This window comes from Engystomops pustulosus, chromosome 6 (genome assembly GCF_040894005.1).
Source record: "Engystomops pustulosus chromosome 6, aEngPut4.maternal, whole genome shotgun sequence".
NCBI classification, from domain to species: domain Eukaryota; kingdom Metazoa; phylum Chordata; class Amphibia; order Anura; family Leptodactylidae; genus Engystomops; species Engystomops pustulosus.
Genome location: NC_092416.1, coordinates 117,450,251 through 117,468,294, shown reverse-complemented (window position 1 = coordinate 117,468,294; position 18,044 = coordinate 117,450,251). Strand labels below are relative to the sequence as shown.

Sequence of the window (18,044 nt, the reverse complement as noted above, 5' to 3'; positions counted from 1 at the left end):
CATGGAGACATCGGGCAGCAGGGAGACATCGGGCAGCACGGAGACATCGGGCAGCACGGAGACATCGGGCAGCACGGAGACATCGGGCAGCACGGAGACATCGGGCAGCACGGAGACATCGGGCAGCACGGAGACATCGGGCAGCACGGAGAGATCGGGCAGCACGGAGAGATCGGGCAGCAGGGAGACATCGGACAGCAGGGAGACATCGGGCAGCACGGAGACATCGGGCAGCAGGGAGACATCGGGCAGCAGGGAGACATCGGGCAGCAGGGAGACATCGGGCAGCTGGGAGAGATCGGGCAGCAGGGAGACATCGGGCAGCTGGGAGAGATCGGGGAGACTTCAGTGGAAGAAGAGCAGCGGATCCCGGGACAGCGTATCTCCCGACAAGTAAGCAGATGTGCCGAACATCTGCAATCTATTCTTCACTGTGTTTTTCACTTAAATGATCCTGTGGTCACTGTTTTTATTCTATTCTTCACTGTTCTTCACATCTGCTAACTTGTCGGGAGATAATATACGCACGGAACAGTGAAGAATAGATAGCAGATGTTTGCATACATCTGCTAACTTATCAGAAGACATTCTTTTTCAATTAGTTAACACATTTTATTCCCGAACCATGGTCCCTTTGAAAAATGCTCGAGTCTCCCATTGACTTCAATGGGGCTCGTTATTCGAGACGAGCACTCGAGCATCTGGAAAAGTTCGTCTCGAATAACAAGCACTCGAGCATTTTAGTGCTCGCTCATCTCTAATCATAATGTCATTTATTTTAAGAAATAGTTTACAGTTTTCAACAATGACAAGAAAAGAATGATCCAAAGCCAAGCAACTCCTGGCCATAGAACATTAAACTGCCATTTAGATATAACAGCCAAGAGCTTTTGCGGGAAACATTTGTGAATGAGCTTTGGTGCTTTAAACTTTACTGCTGCTCTTTCATCCTGAGGAATTGTGGTGGGCCATAACATAATGTAACAGGTCTCCTTCGGGCAGAAGGGTAAAGTTTATCAGGGTGAGTAGAATATGTGCGGCCATATCAGGGAATTGTGCTGGTAAACTTTCTTATTTATGGCCAACCCCTTTTACTATTTCACTTGATAATTTGCCTCTGTAAAGAGAGAATTTAAGTCACTAGAAACCTTAGCAGCTTCTTATCTGTCTGCTCTGTTCAAAGAGAGGATGAGCTGATTTACAAATAATGCTTATATATATAGTATATATTCCAGTACGAGTACCTCAGGCAAAATTTGGAATATTTTTTGTAGGTAGACTGTAAGAGACTGTAAGAGACGGAAATCTAATAAAGCATTTTATTTCATAAAATTAGTATTTAAACCTCACCAATGAGCATGTTTTGCAAGATTTTTGACAAAAACCTCCTTCTCTCAGTAAGAGCATTGAAGATGGGTCATGGTTGGATCTTCCAGTATGACAATGATTCAAGACACACAGTCAGGGCAACTAAGGAGCGCTTTATATAAAGTATTTCCATGTCCTGGAGTCGTCTAGCTAGTCTCCAGACCTGAAACCAATTAGAAATCTTTGGATGGAGTCGAGACTCAATGTGGCCCAGTGACAACCTCAGAACCTTAAAGATCTGGAGACGATCTGTATGGAGGACTGGGCCAAAGCATCTATGGGATTGTGTGCAAACTTGGGTAAAAAATACAGGAAACCGCTGTAATTTGTTCCTGTTCCAAATATTATGTTCTGTTTTTCTATGGGATAAAATACTCATTTCATGCAAAAAAAATGCTTAATCATTATTTAAAAATCATGCAATGTGATTTTCTGTATTTCTTTTTGATTCTGTCTCTCACAGTCTCACAGTTGAAGGGTACCTGCAATAAAATGTACAGACATCTCTATTCTTTGTAAATGGGAAAATTGCTAAATCTGTCTGGGATCAAATATACATATATATTAGTCGTAGCAGTGTGACAATACAGCCCTCAATTTAATAAAGGTTGTGTGATGCAATTTACAAAGTTTTAAAGGGAACCTGTCATCAGATTTTGACCATTAAATCTAATGACGGGTTCCCAAAGAAGTCTTCATATTGTATTGCATTCTTTTTTTGTATAAAAATCCATAGCTCAGATCTCTTGGTTGACTCGGCTGAAAAGAATTCCTGACGGAGGTAAAATAAGAAAGTTGAGGGAGACATTGTGAGTGTCACACAGTCAAACTTTTAAAAAGTGATTTTAGCCAATTCTTACCAATGGATTTTTATACCAAAAAGCCTGGTGCTCAGTAGGAAGAGCTCTATGGGAATCTTTCATTGGGTTTAATGGTTAAAAACTTGATCGCATACATGTTCCTTTTAATAAAGTTTGACAGTCTGTGATGATGTCTGATTTGAATGACACAATTCCCATGGTTGAAAAAAGTTCCCTTTAGCTTATTCTCTACCAATGACTTTATCATTAAGAATTGATTTTATAGTGCCTGAGAAGTGGTTGATTGTTCTTGTCTGCCTTCTGCCTAGGGCACCATAGTACCACTGTCCCAGCCCTGGTTCAGAGTTTGTATAACTTTAGTTTGTGTATTTAAATGCTCATAGACAAGCAATAAGACTTGACAATGGTCTGCAATTATGCAAATATTAGGAGGTATTATACTTGGGCTCTTATAGCTACATATTCATTTCTATATTCTGTAGATTAATATACCACTGACCTCTTCAATATTCTGCATAACCATTTGGAATCTCTATTTCGACAAATACTTATTGATATTTTCTGAGACTTACAGAAAATGCCTGTGCTGCCTCCTGACAAATACAAGTTTACAGCAAATTATTATACTTCAGACACCTGTAGAGATCTGCAAATAATTGCTCTGGCCCTTCTACTTCGGGGATCGGTTGCCATGACAGTCTTAGGTCTTACGAAGACAGGGGGTTGTTTGAATTTAACCCTTACATTACAATGTGCGAATTGCACATTGTAATAAATGAGGAGGAAAATCCCCATATAATGCCGTACTGTAGTATGGCAGTATATGGTAGGATCAATCAGACAACCTAGAGTTAAATTAACCTAGGGGGATCTAAAAATAGTAAAAAATTAAAAAAGTTAAAAAAAATTATATTTAAAATAAAAAATTTCAAATCACCCCCATTTCCCTAGAACTGATATGAATATAAATAAACAGTAAAAATCATAAACATGTTAGGTATTGCCACATGCGAAAATGAGTTGTTTCACCATTTCCACTGCATTTGGAATTTTTTTCCAGCTTCCCAGTACACGGCATAGAATACTGTCACTATGAAGTACAATTGGTGCAAGTACAGCTCCTTTCATGGAAAAAAAAATTATAGATTTGTGAAGGTGGGAAGTAGAAAGTGAAAATGAAAAAATGAAAAGGGGCCTTGGCAGGAAGGGGTTATATAGAATTTGCTGCAGAAATCAATTTTCTGAATCTCAAAAATATCTAGAAATTCTTAGTTTCCTGAATATTAAATATCAGCTATTCTATGTTCTAAAAGGAAACAACGACCAAGGAGCTCATGGTTTCATGGGGCAAATTATGATTTGATTTCACAGTGACCTCATGCACAAAATAACCAACCATGAAGATACAGATATAGTTATGAGAGCTGTGAAACCATACTTGTGTGTTGTTCATAGCAACTGCACTGTATAATGTGCATTAAGAATCCAGGATTGTAGCTGGAATAGGTGCACTGGTGGAGTCCCTGCTGTAGCAGGCTTCTGTTTGAAAATTACAGATATTAAAGAGAACCTGTCATCAGAAATTGGCCTAATAAACCACTACCAGTATGTTGTCAATCAGCTTGGCAGCTTATAGATCATGTTTGTGCATGACCTCATGTGGTGGCATAATCCAGAAAATCAACTTTGAAGTGAGATGTAAATTGGTTTTATGATGTCAACGAGATGGGGATTTTAAAACTGAAGTCAAGCATTCCCTGCCTAAGAACCCCCTTCACTGTAATTATGGTCCTTCATCCAGGGAAATCATAGAGCAGATCACCTGAAGTCCGGCACATGATGACAATCACATGGGAGGAGGTGTTCAGAGGCAAGGAAATCTTGACTTCAAAGCTGATTTTCTGGATGATGCCACCACACTAGACTATAAATGTAACATGATCTAAAAGCTGCTCAGCTTCTTAATAACATACTTGAATTGGTTTATTAAGCCAATTTCTGATGACAGGTTCCCTTTAAGGTGGGGAGGGACTAGAAGGAGTCTGTAGCTATGTATGGTCAGAATGGATGACAGATACAATTTAAAGAAGCACAGGGCTGGGAAACCAAAAATTCTATAGCACACAGTCCTAGAGAAATAAAACACTGGTTGTTAACCTACAGTAAGAGGTCAGGAAACTCAAACAACGTGAAATTTTAACTCTTAGCAGTTTTTGACTGAATTGAACTGAACTGCATTTTAGTACAATGGTAGAAGAGCGACAGGTGTAAGGCTGTTCTAACTTGTTTTAAATGATGACGGAATTTACCAACTTAAATCCTATATGGCTGAATTAAGTTCCTGTGCTGCGTTCAGTACATCCAGCCAACAAACCTTAGTGTGTAACATGCTTAGCCTAGGTCAGTGGTGGCGAACCTATGGCACGGGTGCCAGAAGAAGCACCCACGCCATCACCCCAGCACATATTTTGCCAGACAGGACTCAAGGCCTCTTACAGTCCCCGGCAGCCCACGACCCTAGAAGGAAGCTACAATGATAATCCAAAATTCTTCTCCTTCTTTCTACTGTATTGGTGCCATTGGGTGCCTATGCAATTTAAACCTGTGACACAGAAGGGAGAAATAAGTTACTGCTTAAATTGTCCCATATGCACTTTGCGAAAAATATGTGGGTTTTGGTTTTAGTTTGGGCACTCGGTGTCTATAAGGTTTGCCATCATTGACCTAGGTGATATGATCAGAAGATACATTATAACAAAACAAGGAAAAAATCTAAATGTTCTTCCTGAACGTTTAAAGCACAGTTTTGGTGAAGATAAAAAAATTGCATTTTTGAATATATAAATATCCAGTCTGATAGTTGAAGGTGCTCCTCTTGTCAGCCATAGGAGTTGAGTAGTCCGAGCTTCCTCTGCTTCAAATAGTTTACTGTGAAACTTTAAAGTCTGTGACATCATTTGTCAGTGTTCAGAACGGTATGTGGGAAATGTGTCAGTTCTATGAAATTTCTGTGGATTGGAGAGGTCTTCATAGCAGCAGGAGATGAAATCAGAAAAAAATATTAGAAAAATATTAATTTGACTAAGAGTTTGGAGGACATATATATATATATATATATACACACACACAAACACTATATTATTTTAGACATTTAGATATAATCTGAGAAAACTTTATTTCAGTCATAAAGATATTACCTCAGGGCTCAGACATCCAGATATTTTTCCGATAAACACTTTATTATAAACACATATCATCATACATTTTATGAAGTCATTATTTCAGGCACCAATGCATTTCAGACTCCTATCTTTTCAAGATACTACATTTGTTTCCCCAGATAGATATTATATGTTGACTTATTATCTGTGACAACTAGATATTATGTCAGGATATCAGTATCTGAGAAATTGAGATGTCAGTCTCTTGGGGTATCTAAACATGTAAGAAAAGGCCTAAAAAAAATCTCACAGAGCTAGATATTCTTTATATGATATTACATTTTTATCTTAGACATCTAGATATTAGGGCGCTGTATCATTATTATGGGCAGATATTACATTATTATTATGGGTATGTTTTTGTTTCAAAGAGATATTTATTCAAAGCACTGAATGATCATCTCATTGTCTCTTGGCTCGTCTCATTGATGTATTTCACGGCATTGCAGCATGTGGTTTCATAGTGCTGGATTATTTTACAGATGAAAGTGTTATTTTAGGGACCTACTTTATAGTTCCAGGCTAATTTCTGAAGCTACACTATAGGTGCAGTTTGCCTGTGGCATGTACAAGCAGTTTGCACATTTTTCTAGTGCAAATTCAGAGAAAAAAACTGGTGCAAACACTTTAATAAATGTGGGGCAATGTCTTCAATATCTGACATCTGTGTCCGGCATCCTACATATTCTTCGTTTGTAAGCACAAACTCACGAAAGCCTTGTTATGTTATTCAAATAGCTTTTGACATGCCACGCATGTTCACGGGCCAGGTAATTGTAAAGTTTATCCTATATCTGCAATATCTGAAAACTTCTTATCCGGCCTCAGCATCTCTACCTGCATTCTAGTTGTCAGGAGCAATCCATAGAGTGAAGCTGGAGGGTCAGGAAAGGTTGAGAGGATGGGGCACCTTTCCTCTGCCACTGCTCAATTAAAAAAATTATCTAGTGCGCACAAGGATAGCATTCTCTGCAAACCACCACCATATCTCTACAGGACAAGGGTATGATTAGCACAGATGTCTGATACACAGGATGGAGACTACTTTTGTGTGTGTGCTATGTCTCCTCTGTTCTCTGTACTCCTGATCCCCCACTGTCCTGGGAAGTGGGGAGAATGATAGCATCTGATAATCATCTTGACTGACACATCCATCTAAGGAGGTAGTGTGTATAGTAGTCATCAGGCTGTAATAGATTATAGGTCTGTGTAACAGTGCATGTGTGTATATATGTGTGTAATTATCTGTGTGTATAGGTCACTGTAACTGTAATGCATGCTGAAAAGGTAAATGAGTCCAGCCTCGCAGCCCTTGTACCTTTGCATTAGATCTTCTGCAATCCAGGTGCACAAGATAACCCCGGAAACAACAGAAATACAATGGAAATAAGTAGTTAATCAGCAACTCTGGATGCATAAATAAAAGTAATGGGGTAATCTGTTGCTCCACATTTACCTCAATAAAAGAAGAGCACCTTTATTCAAGCACCTGGATTTTCTGGTAAATTATTTATTTCCATTGTAATGCATGTTAGTATGGAGGTATGGATGTAAAACTGACAAAGAATTTATCCTGTAGGTAAGGGTCAAATCAGTGTTGTACAACAGTAACAACTCAGGAGACAATTTAGCCTGAAATGATGTGTCCTGATTGGCTGGGATGAGAGGAGAGCTCAGCCCTATGGGAAGTGAGGGAAAGCTGCCCTTAGCTGATGTCACAACTAGGAAGTCCCCATCTACTGCAGGAGAATCCAGAAAGAATTATTGGGCTTGGAAGAAGCCATCAGCGTGATGTAGGTATACTTGATATTGTTTTCAAAGATTCTTTCTAGCTGACCCCTGATGAAGCCTATTTCATAGGCGATATGCGTCCTTCTCCATCATATGGGTGCAGGCTCGTGAATCCGTGGTTATAAGTTAGACACTTAGTATATTATTATCATTGCTACTTTATTTCTGTTTTTGGCTGTCTTTCACTGCTATTATTCACTTTTGTTCCCATGATTGTACTCAGATTTATGCTTATTAACTATTATATGATACGCTAGATTACTTTTTTTGTCTAGCACAGATTGCCACCAGTCTGCTTTCCATTGTATGGTTAGAGTCTTACATCCCTTTTACAGGGTTTTTAACCCTTTAAAGACTTCGACCTTTTTTGTGTTTTCATTTTTATTTTTCACTCCCCACATTCAAAAGTCTGTACCTTTTTTTAACACATAAAGAGCTTTGTGACAGCTTGTTTTCTGCGTAACAAATTGCACTTCATAGTGATGGTATCTATTCTTACATGCCATGTACTGGGAATTGGGAAAAAAATCTAAATACATTTGCGGCATTTTCTTGTGGGTTTGGAATGTACAGCTTTCACTGTATGTCACAAATGACATGTCTACTTTATTCTTCTATTATCATGGGGATACCAAATTTGTATAGGTTTTATAATGTTTTCATACATTTACAAAAATTAAAAACTCGTGTGGGATTTTTTTTCTTATAATTTTGCCATCTTCTGGCGCTAAACACTTTTATATACTTTGGTGTAGGTGCTGTGGGTGGTATCTTTTTTAGTGATAGTGTTTTCAATGCTACCATTCTTAGGACTGTGCAACCTTTTGATCACTTTTAGATTTTTTTATATTTTTCAAAATGGCAAAAAAGTGCCATTTTCGACTTTGGGAGCTATTTTCTGTTGCGCGGTTAAATGCAGTGAAAAACGGTGTTTGTTATTTTTACTGTTTATTTATATTTATATCAGTTCTAGAGAGAGCAGGGTGATTTGAATTTTTAGTTTTTTTTATTATAATTTTTTTAAAACTTTTTAAAATTTTAACTTTTACTATTTTTCAGACTTCCTAGGGTACTTTAACCCTAGGTTGTACAATTGATCCTACCATATACTGTCATACTGCTGCCTCGGGTCTTCGGGACTCACGGGTTGTGAAAGGGTTAAATGCTTTAACCCCTTCCCGACATTTGACGTAATAGTTCCCGCAAAATGCAGTACTATTACGTCAAGCTTCTGGCGCCGGTGCGGCGGGAAGTGACTTGCCAACACCGGTCAGGGTAAGACGGCGGCTGTTCACTGATCGGGGTAAGACGGCGGCTGTTCCTGACAGCCATCCATCCTGCCCCATGGACCAGAAGGGTTACGTCCTCCCCACACACCCCCAGTTTATTATCGCTGCTATTGGCTCATCAATTCAGATGAGCCAATAGCAGCGAATTTACTTATGACGTCAGTAATACCGGTCACCATGTCTGTAGACACGGTGATCGGGGCAGGGTGGCGGCTGTTCCTGACAGCCACCAATTTTGCCTTGCGGTCCAGAGGGGTTTTGTTGCCCCCCTCTGTCCATGTTTGCCGCTATTGGCTGGTCGATTTGGTCCAGCCAAAAGCAGCAATATTCGTCACAATGGGCATCGCTAGGGTGAATAAGAGAAACACGTAATTTCCCTACGAAAAACGAAGATATGGTACAAAAGTGCTGGCCGTGCACATTGTACAGATGATGCTGTACAACTCTTACGAGCTGTTCCAATGTGCATGTCCTGTCGTATCATTTCTCCGTTTTCAAGAGGAAGATATTAGGAAACTAATATTGGGACAAGAAGGACGGGGCCACAGTACCTCTGGTTTAGATGTTCCTGTGTTTTGCCAGGACAGCATTTTCCCGGTGAATTCTGCTGCTTCTAATGGTAGGACTCAATAAAGAGTCTGTTCCAAAAGAGGAGTTGGGATGGGCAACTACTACTACTACTACTACTACTACTACTAAGAGACCTGCGACACCTCCGGAGTGACAAAAGTTTAGTTGGTCCCTTGATATATACTACCTCCTTATACACTAGACATTCACAATTCACGCCCAACCTATTGTGAATTAATTTTGGTAAAATGAATAATTGTAACAACTGTTATGTCCCGTTGCTCCCTATACCCCTCCCTTATTTCATAAGGGGCGCCACATAACGGGCACTGAACTTTCCAGAAATAATTGAAATTTCCATCTTGGACTCCATTGCACATCATATTTGGAAACCACCTGTATGTTCAAAATGCTCATTTCACCACGTGTATTACACTACACCACATATTACACCTTGCTATATTCCCCAAGGGGTGTACATTCAACAATTAGGGTCACTTTTCGGGTTTTCCTCTGTTTTGGTACCACTACGGCTCTCCAAATGTATCCTGACACATGTGAAGGATTTCTTGCAAATTTGGCCTCTAAAAGACAAACATCCCTCTTTTCCTCTACTGTGCGCCCATAAAGCATTTTATATGCACATGTGGGGTACTTCTACACTCGGGAGAAATAGTTTTACACCTTTTTCAGGGTTATTTAATATATTATCCCTTGTGGCTTACATAAATTAGGGGTAAAGTGACATTTATAGGAAAATTTTCACCTTTTTAATGATTAGGGCCTAATTGGATCATTCACCTGTAGGGGCAAATACATATATAACACATTGCAAAATTCTCTAAGGGGTGTACATTCAAAAATTAGGGTCACTTTTCGGATTCTTCTCTGTTTTATACCACTAGGGTTCTCCAAATGCATGTCAAACATTTCTGTCAAATTTGGCTTCTAAAAGGCAAACATTCCCCTTTCCTTTTACTGTGCGCCCATATAACATTTTATATACACATGTGGGGTACTTCTACACTTGAGAGAAATAGGTTTACACATTTTGGGGGGTTATTACATTTTTGTTTATCCCTTGTGGCTATATAAAATTAGGAGTAAAATGACCTTTATAGGAAAATGTTCACCTTTTATCTATTTAAGTCCTAATTAAATCAAACACGTTTACGGAGAAATATACATATTACACCTTGCTAAATTCTCTAAGGGGTGTACTTTCCAAAATGGTGATACTTGTTGGGGTTCCCCTCTGTTTTGGTACCACTACGGCTCTCTAAATGCATCCTGACACATGTAAAGGATGTCTGTCAAATTTGGCTTCTAAAAGGCCAATGCCCCCTCTTTCCCTTCTGAGCTTCACTGCGTACTCATACAACATTTTATTTGCATGTGTGGGGCAATTTTATACTCGGGAGAAATGCTAGTACACATTTTTTGGGGTTGTTTCATCTTTAATGCCTTATGGGATACAAAAATTAGCCGTAAAAGTGACTTTTTGGGGAAAATGTTCACCTTTTTCCTTTTAGGGACCTAATTGAAGCAAACACCTGTAGGGGAAAATACACATATTACACCTTGCTAAACTCTCCAAGGGGTGTACTTTCCAAAATGGTGTCTCATGTTGGGGATTTCCTCTGTTTTGGTACCATTATGGCTCTCCAAATGCATCCTGACACATGAAAACTTTTTCAGCCATATTTGCCCTGCAAAAACAAAACAACGCTCTTTCCATTCCAAGTGCCCCCCTGTGCCTGTACAGCAGGGTACAGTGACAAAATGGGTATTGGCATACTCAGGAGGAATTGCCCTCAACATTGTAAAATGCATTTTCCTTTTTAACCCATTGTGAAGGTGCAAATTTTAGTGTTCAATGAATCTATAGTAAGATAAAATTTCTCTAATTTCACTTTCATTTATCTTTCACCCTCATGAAACGCTGATAGGGTTAACAAAATTCCCAAAGGTTGTTTTGAATATTTTGAGGGGTGTAGTTTCTAAAATGGTGTCATTTGTGGGGGTTTTCTGTCATGTGGGCCTTATAAAGTCACTTCTAACTAAATTGACCCTCCAAAAGTAGGTTTTGATGATTTTCGTGAAAATCTGAAAAATTGCACCTAAAGTTATAAGCCTCCTAACATCCTAAATAAAGGAAAAGAGGTTTGAAAAATGATGCCAAGTTAAAGCAGACATATGGAAAATATTAGTTATCAAGTTATTTTAGTGATATGACCAACTTTCCAAAAAGTAGAAAATTTTTAATTTGGAAAACATTGTTTTTTTCAAAACTTTTGCCAAATTTCCATTTATTTCATAAATAAATACTAAATATATTGATTAAATTTCTCAACCAGCATGAAGTACAATGTGTCACGAAAAAACAATCTCAAAATCAACTGGATATGTTAAAGCGTTCCAAAGTTATAACCACTTAAAAAGACACATTTAAAAAATGGGCTGTGTCAGGAAGGTGAAAAGTGGCTTCAGCGTTAAGGGGTTAAAATTGTTTATTATTTGTTTTAAAACATTTAGCATTACCTTGATATATGCATCCTTCTTTTTTCTTGTGGTTTTCATAAAATCATGTCATACCACAGTCTAATTATTAAAGTGTAGGAAAAAGATTAGCAAGACCATAATATTTAAGACCACCACTAGATGTCACATTCAGTCAATTGTAGATTGCACGGCTGGTAAGTTCAGTATAATGCAATGTGTGATTCAAGGGAAAGCTGAGGCAAAGCATTTTCCACATAAAAGCTGATTATAAATTCAAATAATGTATCCAACTAAATGAGGCCAAATATGCTTGGAATCAATAACATGAACACACAGACTTGTGTAATTGAGATTGATGCAGATCATTACCTGATGCATATATGGACAATATTTTTTTTAATTTCTCATTTAATTTAATTATCTTACCTGATTTCCATGTGGAGTGGCTGCCAGATCCTTAATATGTAAACTGATTTACACTTCATTAGAATAGGAGTAATTAATAATCCTACGCATATATTAATATTGGGCATGAATAGCTAATTAACAAACTTCACCTTCTCTGTATTGAATTACATAATCCACTATGTGAATCCAAACGTACTATACACTGGTGTATGGCCAGTGTATTCCAAGTGAATGGTCTCAAGTAATAGTGGAAATTCCTTCTGACATACTGTACCTTGAAGGCTGTAGAGTTGTCCTGCACTGTGTTGTCTTGTAATGTGCTGCCAGTATGCACTGCGAGGTAAAGGGACCATGGTATTCAGCGATACTGTTCTTTCACTCATTCTCATTTGAAGCTACAAGAGATCCACAGTAAACTTAAGTGGGTCGCCGAGGTTCGGATATTAAATACTGTTTTAGGTTTAAAGAAAAGTTATGCAATTTTCCAATATACTTTCTGTATTTCTCACAGTTTTCTAGGCCATTGCTTGCTATCATTCCATGGACCTCTTTTTATAAAAAGCTAATAAACTGAGAATCTTCTTAAGAATAGGACAGCAGGCATAGATCTAGAAAACCTGTGGGAAACTGATACAGAAAGTAAATGGAACTCTTGCCACCTCCCACAGGACTAGCACACTCATTTCCCGATATGTTCTTTATATTTTCCACTTTTCAGTTTTGAACCTCCTGCAAAATTAGCACAGTGCCCCCTCTGTGCTGCTAAAAAGTAAATCACTGATACAAGAAACAGTACTTTCAATTTTAACTATTTTAAAATGTATTTTATAATTTATTCTGAAATTATATTATGCGAGTGAAAGGTTACACCACAAGACCATCTGTACACAAACCCACAGTCCTTAAAGGACACCTACCACCAGGATAAAAGACTGTATGCAAATGAGCCTGAGGGGCCCCGGGCTACATTAGCACCTATGGAGCCTGGAGCCCCACAGGCTCATTTGCATACAGTCCTTCATCCTGGTGGTAGATGCCCTTCAAGTTTATAGTATCAATGCTTTCAAAATGAATTTGTTCATTTTCTGGATTCAAATGTATCCTTGGACAACATAGTAAATCTACAAAGTGGGATCCCACTCTATAAAGCAAAACAATTTTTTCACGCTTTCCGGTTCCTCTGTCCTTTACTTTCTCCCTTGGTCTATCGGGGCTCCAAATTTATTTTCCTACTTTGAGATGAGGCAGCCTTAGTGATCAAGCCACTTAGCAACTATTATCCAGATAATTATGCCCATTCCTGCTATAATAAGGAGCTTATACATGCATCAATGATTTTAATATTGTTCTTTCTCATCCTGGATTATTAGCAGAGATGTGAATAGGGTCTACTGTAACTTGTGTTATGTAGACTCAGTGACATTCAGCACCATGGAGAGTGGCACAAAGAACAGCGCTGAGCAGCAGTTATTATCTCGTTCCTAATTACAGTTCAACTTGAAGAGGAAAAGAAGCAGTTTCCAACCTTAGAGGTCATTCTCTGGTTACTGAATTTATGACTACAATAGCATTTTCAGGTACTGCCCCGCAAGAAAACCTAACAAAAACATTCATATTTGGGATACAGAACAATGCCATTTTCAGGACATATTTGAAATCAAGTTCTTAAAGAACTCAGTTATGTTATTGCTGTACCGCTGTCTAAAATCTTCAGAAATTCCCTAATGATTTGAATGGTGCCAAGTGACTGGCGCAAGGCAAATGTGGTGCCAGTATTTAAAAAAGGCTCTAGAACCTTGCCAGGTAATTACAGGCCTGTAAGCTTAACTGCAATTGTGGGGAAAATATTGGAAGATTTAGTAAAAGACTTAAATAGTATAATAAGTGACAGCCAGCATGAGTTTACTAAGGATAGAGGTTGTCAGACTAACCTGATCTGCTTCAATAAAGAGGTGAGCAGATGCCTGGATGGAGGAGCTGCTGTGGATATTGTGTTCTTGGACTTTGCAAAGATATTTGACACTGTCACTCATAGACGCCTGATGAGTAAAATAAGGTCTAGTGGTTTGTAAGGAATCATTTGCTATTAGATTGAAAACTGACTGAAGGATTGTATCCAGAGAGTTGTGGTTAATGATTCCTACTTGGAATGGTCACCAGTTATGAGTGGTATACCCGAGGGTTCTGTGCTTGGCCCGCTATTATTTTATTTATTTATGATATAGAGGTAGGAATTAATAGCACTTTGTCTATTTTTGCAGATGACAACAAGCTGTGAAGTGTAATCCAGGGATTCACCCGGATCCAATGATTCCAGAACCCTTACCCTATGACTTCCCCTTGAGTAGCTATGACCTCCCCAAGGTACTGGACTTAATACCAGGTAGGAGGGTCCTATGAGCCCTCTTGGATGTGTGGAGGGGTGTGTCTGCCCTTTATATAATCAGAGCACCTTGTCTTTATCTTAAGGTGTGGCCTATTAGTTTCCATTAGGCCCACACACAAGGTAACTGACATGCTGATACTTGTAGACCACAGCATTCTCATGGTATGTTTGGTTCATAATGCATCAAATCAAATGGTAGGTTTCCTTTAATCGCCAGAGGTGACAGGGTTTTTTTACTGTGAAAACTGTCAATCTGTGGAATAGCCTGCCTTAGACATTGGTCACAGCAGGGACAGCAGAGAGCTTCAAGAATGGTCTAGATGCATTTCTACAACTAAATAACATTGATGGTTATGTTGTATAGAATTGTTTCCCCTAAATCCCTTCCTCATGCAATCCATTCCCTTCCTTGGTTGAACTTGATGGACATGTATAAAATATCATGAAGGAATTATACATACCATTGAATTTTTAACACTCTGCAGTAACCGTTCATGTTGTTCAGCTATTGCCAGAGCAGCTGAATGAACCTTATGATAAATGGCTTCACCTTCTCTGGTTTGAAAGATAAACAGGCCTTCCCCAGTGTCACACATCCTGCCAAAAGACAAACACCACACCACATGAGGCTTCTCTAGCTAAATCCATTAGTCTTCCCCAAAGAGTGTACTCGTTGCTCTACTAGAATTACATTAATGACTTCCCATTCCTGTACAAACACATACTGAGATAAGAATATTATCTGCCTCCCCAGGATTATCTATCAGTATAAAAAACCTGCAAATTACTAACTGGGTCTTCAGGGATTTAGTCACATGATGTGCTAGGAGTGTCTGCCTGAAGGTAAGAATTGGCATGTCAGGATGTTCCTGAAGGTCAGTCTGTTTTGTTGCACTCCTTCATAAGGAGACACTAGACAGAAGATTGTATAATATAAACATTTTGCTTCTGCCCCTTCATACCTAGATGGACCTTTGGATAAAATAATGAGCTTTTATCTAATGTTGGGCTTTAGCCATTAATTAATGTTTTGTGAATAATGAACCTACATCCAAGGATGAACATAGAACTAACCATGGACCTGAAGACTAAGGGCTCTTTCACATTGGCTTTGTTTTTCATGTCCGTGGTTCAGTGATTTCCATGGATGCCTCACAAAGCCATTGATTTCTATGGGTGTTTTCACATTGGCTTGTTTTTTCACTGATCCGTTGTCCTTGGAAAAAAATAATGAAGTCTATAGGTCCACAAACACAATTGATGAAACATCCATTTTGTTTCACTGATGAGGCTGAAAAAGCAGGTGTGATATTTTCAAAGCAGTGTTAACCCCTTTGCGCACCTTGACGTGACTCTACGTCATAGGATGCGGGTCTTTCCCGCACCTAGACGTAGAGTCACGTCACAACTTTAAAGTGTCACTGTCACTCGTGACAGTGACACAGACCCGCGATCTCGGCGCCGGCCGCCGGGTCCGGTATCCTAGTAACCGGCAAGGGACCTATCACAGCGGTCCCTTGCCGGCGATCGCTCTCGTTGGCCGATCTGTATAGAATGGCCAATCAGACAGCGATCACGTGTCAAGAGGAGGACAGAGGAGGGCTGCAAGCTCCATTCTCCTCATTCAGCGTTGTGAAGTGAAGAGAACGGAGCCTGTGTCCTTCTGCTGTCCCCTCATAGTCAAAATCCACCATTTTAACCCTTTGATCACAGCTGCCCCTCTGTGATCATCCCCCATAACTCCCACACTATTAGGGAGTTCCCAGTTTCTTTTTTTTTGTCAAAAAAACTAAAAAAAAAAAAAAAAAGTCAGTGTTAGTTAGTATCAGTGTCAGTCAGTGTCAGTTAGTGTCCGTCAGCGTCAGTGAGCATCAGTCAGTGTCTGTCAGCGTCAGTTAGCGTCCGTCAGAGTCAGTGAGCGTCCGTCAGAGTCAGTGAGCGTCCGTCAGAGTCAGTGAGCGTCCGTCAGAGTTCAGTTTCTTTGTTCTTTGTCAAAAAAACGTATACATAAAAAAATTTAAAAAAAGTCAGTGTTAGTGTTATAATCAATTAGTGTCAGTCAGCGTCCGTCACAGTCAGTCAGCGTCCGTCACAGTCAGTCAGCGTCCGTGACAGTCAGCGTCCGCCACAGTCAGTCAGCGTCCGCCACAGTCAGTCAGCGTCCGCCACAGTCAGTCAGCGTCCGTCACAGTCAGTCAGCGTCCGTCACAGTCAGTCAGCGTCCGCCACAGTCAGTCAGCGTCCGCCACAGCCAGAGAGCTTCCGTCACAGCCAGTGATCGTCTGTCACAGCCAGTTTCAGTGTCAGCGTCCGTCAGAGTCTCCTAATCTAAGGGAGCTTCAGTTTCTTTGTTCTTTGTCAAAAAAACTTATACATAAAAATTTTTTTAAAAAGTCAGTGTTAGTGTTATAATCAATTAGTGTCAGTGAGCGTCCGTCAGAGTCAGTGAGCGTCCGTCAGAGTCAGTGAGCGTCCGTCAGAGTCAGTGAGCGTCCGTCAGAGTCAGTGAGCGTCCGTCAGAGTCAGTGAGCGTCCGTCAGAGTCAGTGAGCGTCCGTCAGAGTTCAGTTTCTTTGTTCTTTGTCAAAAAAAATGTAAAAAAAGTCAGTGTTATAATCAATTAGTGTCAGTCAGCGTCCGTCACAGTCAGTCAGCGTCCGTCACAGTCAGTCAGCGTCCGTGACAGTCAGCGTCCGCCACAGTCAGTCAGCGTCCGCCACAGTCAGTCAGCGTCCGCCACAGTCAGTCAGCGTCCGCCACAGTCAGTCAGCGTCCGCCACAGTCAGTCAGCGTCCGCCACAGTCAGTCAGCGTCCGCCACAGTCAGTCAGCGTCCGCCACAGCCAGAGAGCTTCCGTCACAGCCAGTGAGCGTCCGTCACAGCCAGTTTCAGTGTCAGCGTCCGTCAGAGTCTCCTAATCTAAGGGAGCTTCAGTGTTAGTGTTAGTGTTATAATCAATCAGTCAGTGTTAGTGTTATAATCAATTAGTGTCAGTCAGCGTCCGTGACAGTCAGTCAGCGTCCGTGACAGTCAGCGTCCGCCACAGTCGGTCAGCGTCCGCCACAGTCGGTCAGCGTCCGCCACAGTCGGTCAGCGTCCGCCACAGTCGGTCAGCGTCCGCCACAGTCGGTCAGCCTCCGCCACAGTCGGTCAGCGTCCGCCACAGTCGGTCAGCGTCCGCCACAGTCGGTCAGCGTCCGCCACAGTCGGTCAGCGTCCGCCACAGTCGGTCAGAGTCCGCCACAGTCAGTCAGAGTCCGCCACAGTCAGTCAGAGTCCGCCACAGTCAGTCAGAGTCCGCCACAGTCAGTCAGAGTCCGCCACAGTCAGTCAGCGTCCGCCACAGCCAGAGAGCTTCCGTCAAAGCCAGTGAGCGTCCGTCACAGCCAGTTTCAGTGTCAGCGTCCGTCAGAGTCTCCTAATCTAAGGGAGCTTCAGTTTCTTTGTTCTTTGTCAAAAAAACTTATACATAAAAAAATTTAAAAAAAGTCAGTGTTAGTGTTATAATCAAATAGTGTCAGTCAGCGTCCGTCACAGTCAGTCAGCGTCCGTCACAGTCAGTCAGTGTCCGTGACAGTCAGCGTCCGCCACAGTCAGTCAGCGTCCGCCACAGTCAGTGAGCGTCCGCCACAGTCAGTGAGCGTCCGCCACAGCCATTGAGCGTCCGTCACAGCCAGTTTCAGTGTCAG

General features: G+C 40.6%; 1 protein-coding gene across 2 annotated transcripts in view; it reads right to left on the bottom strand.

Moving 5' to 3' along the window:
* Positions 1-201: 201 nt before the first annotated feature.
* DOK5 (docking protein 5) overlaps positions 202-18,044 on the bottom strand; it is a 114,390-nt gene continuing 96,547 nt past the window's right edge. For both annotated transcript variants that reach the window (XM_072110670.1, XM_072110671.1), the window contains 3 exons: positions 14,818-14,953; positions 12,245-12,365; positions 202-5,214 (listed from right to left, as the gene is read on the bottom strand). In XM_072110670.1, the coding sequence (XP_071966771.1) occupies positions 5,150-5,214; positions 12,245-12,365; positions 14,818-14,953 (322 nt within the window). In that variant the 3' untranslated portion in view covers positions 202-5,149. The remainder of the gene's footprint in view (positions 5,215-12,244; positions 12,366-14,817; positions 14,954-18,044) is intronic.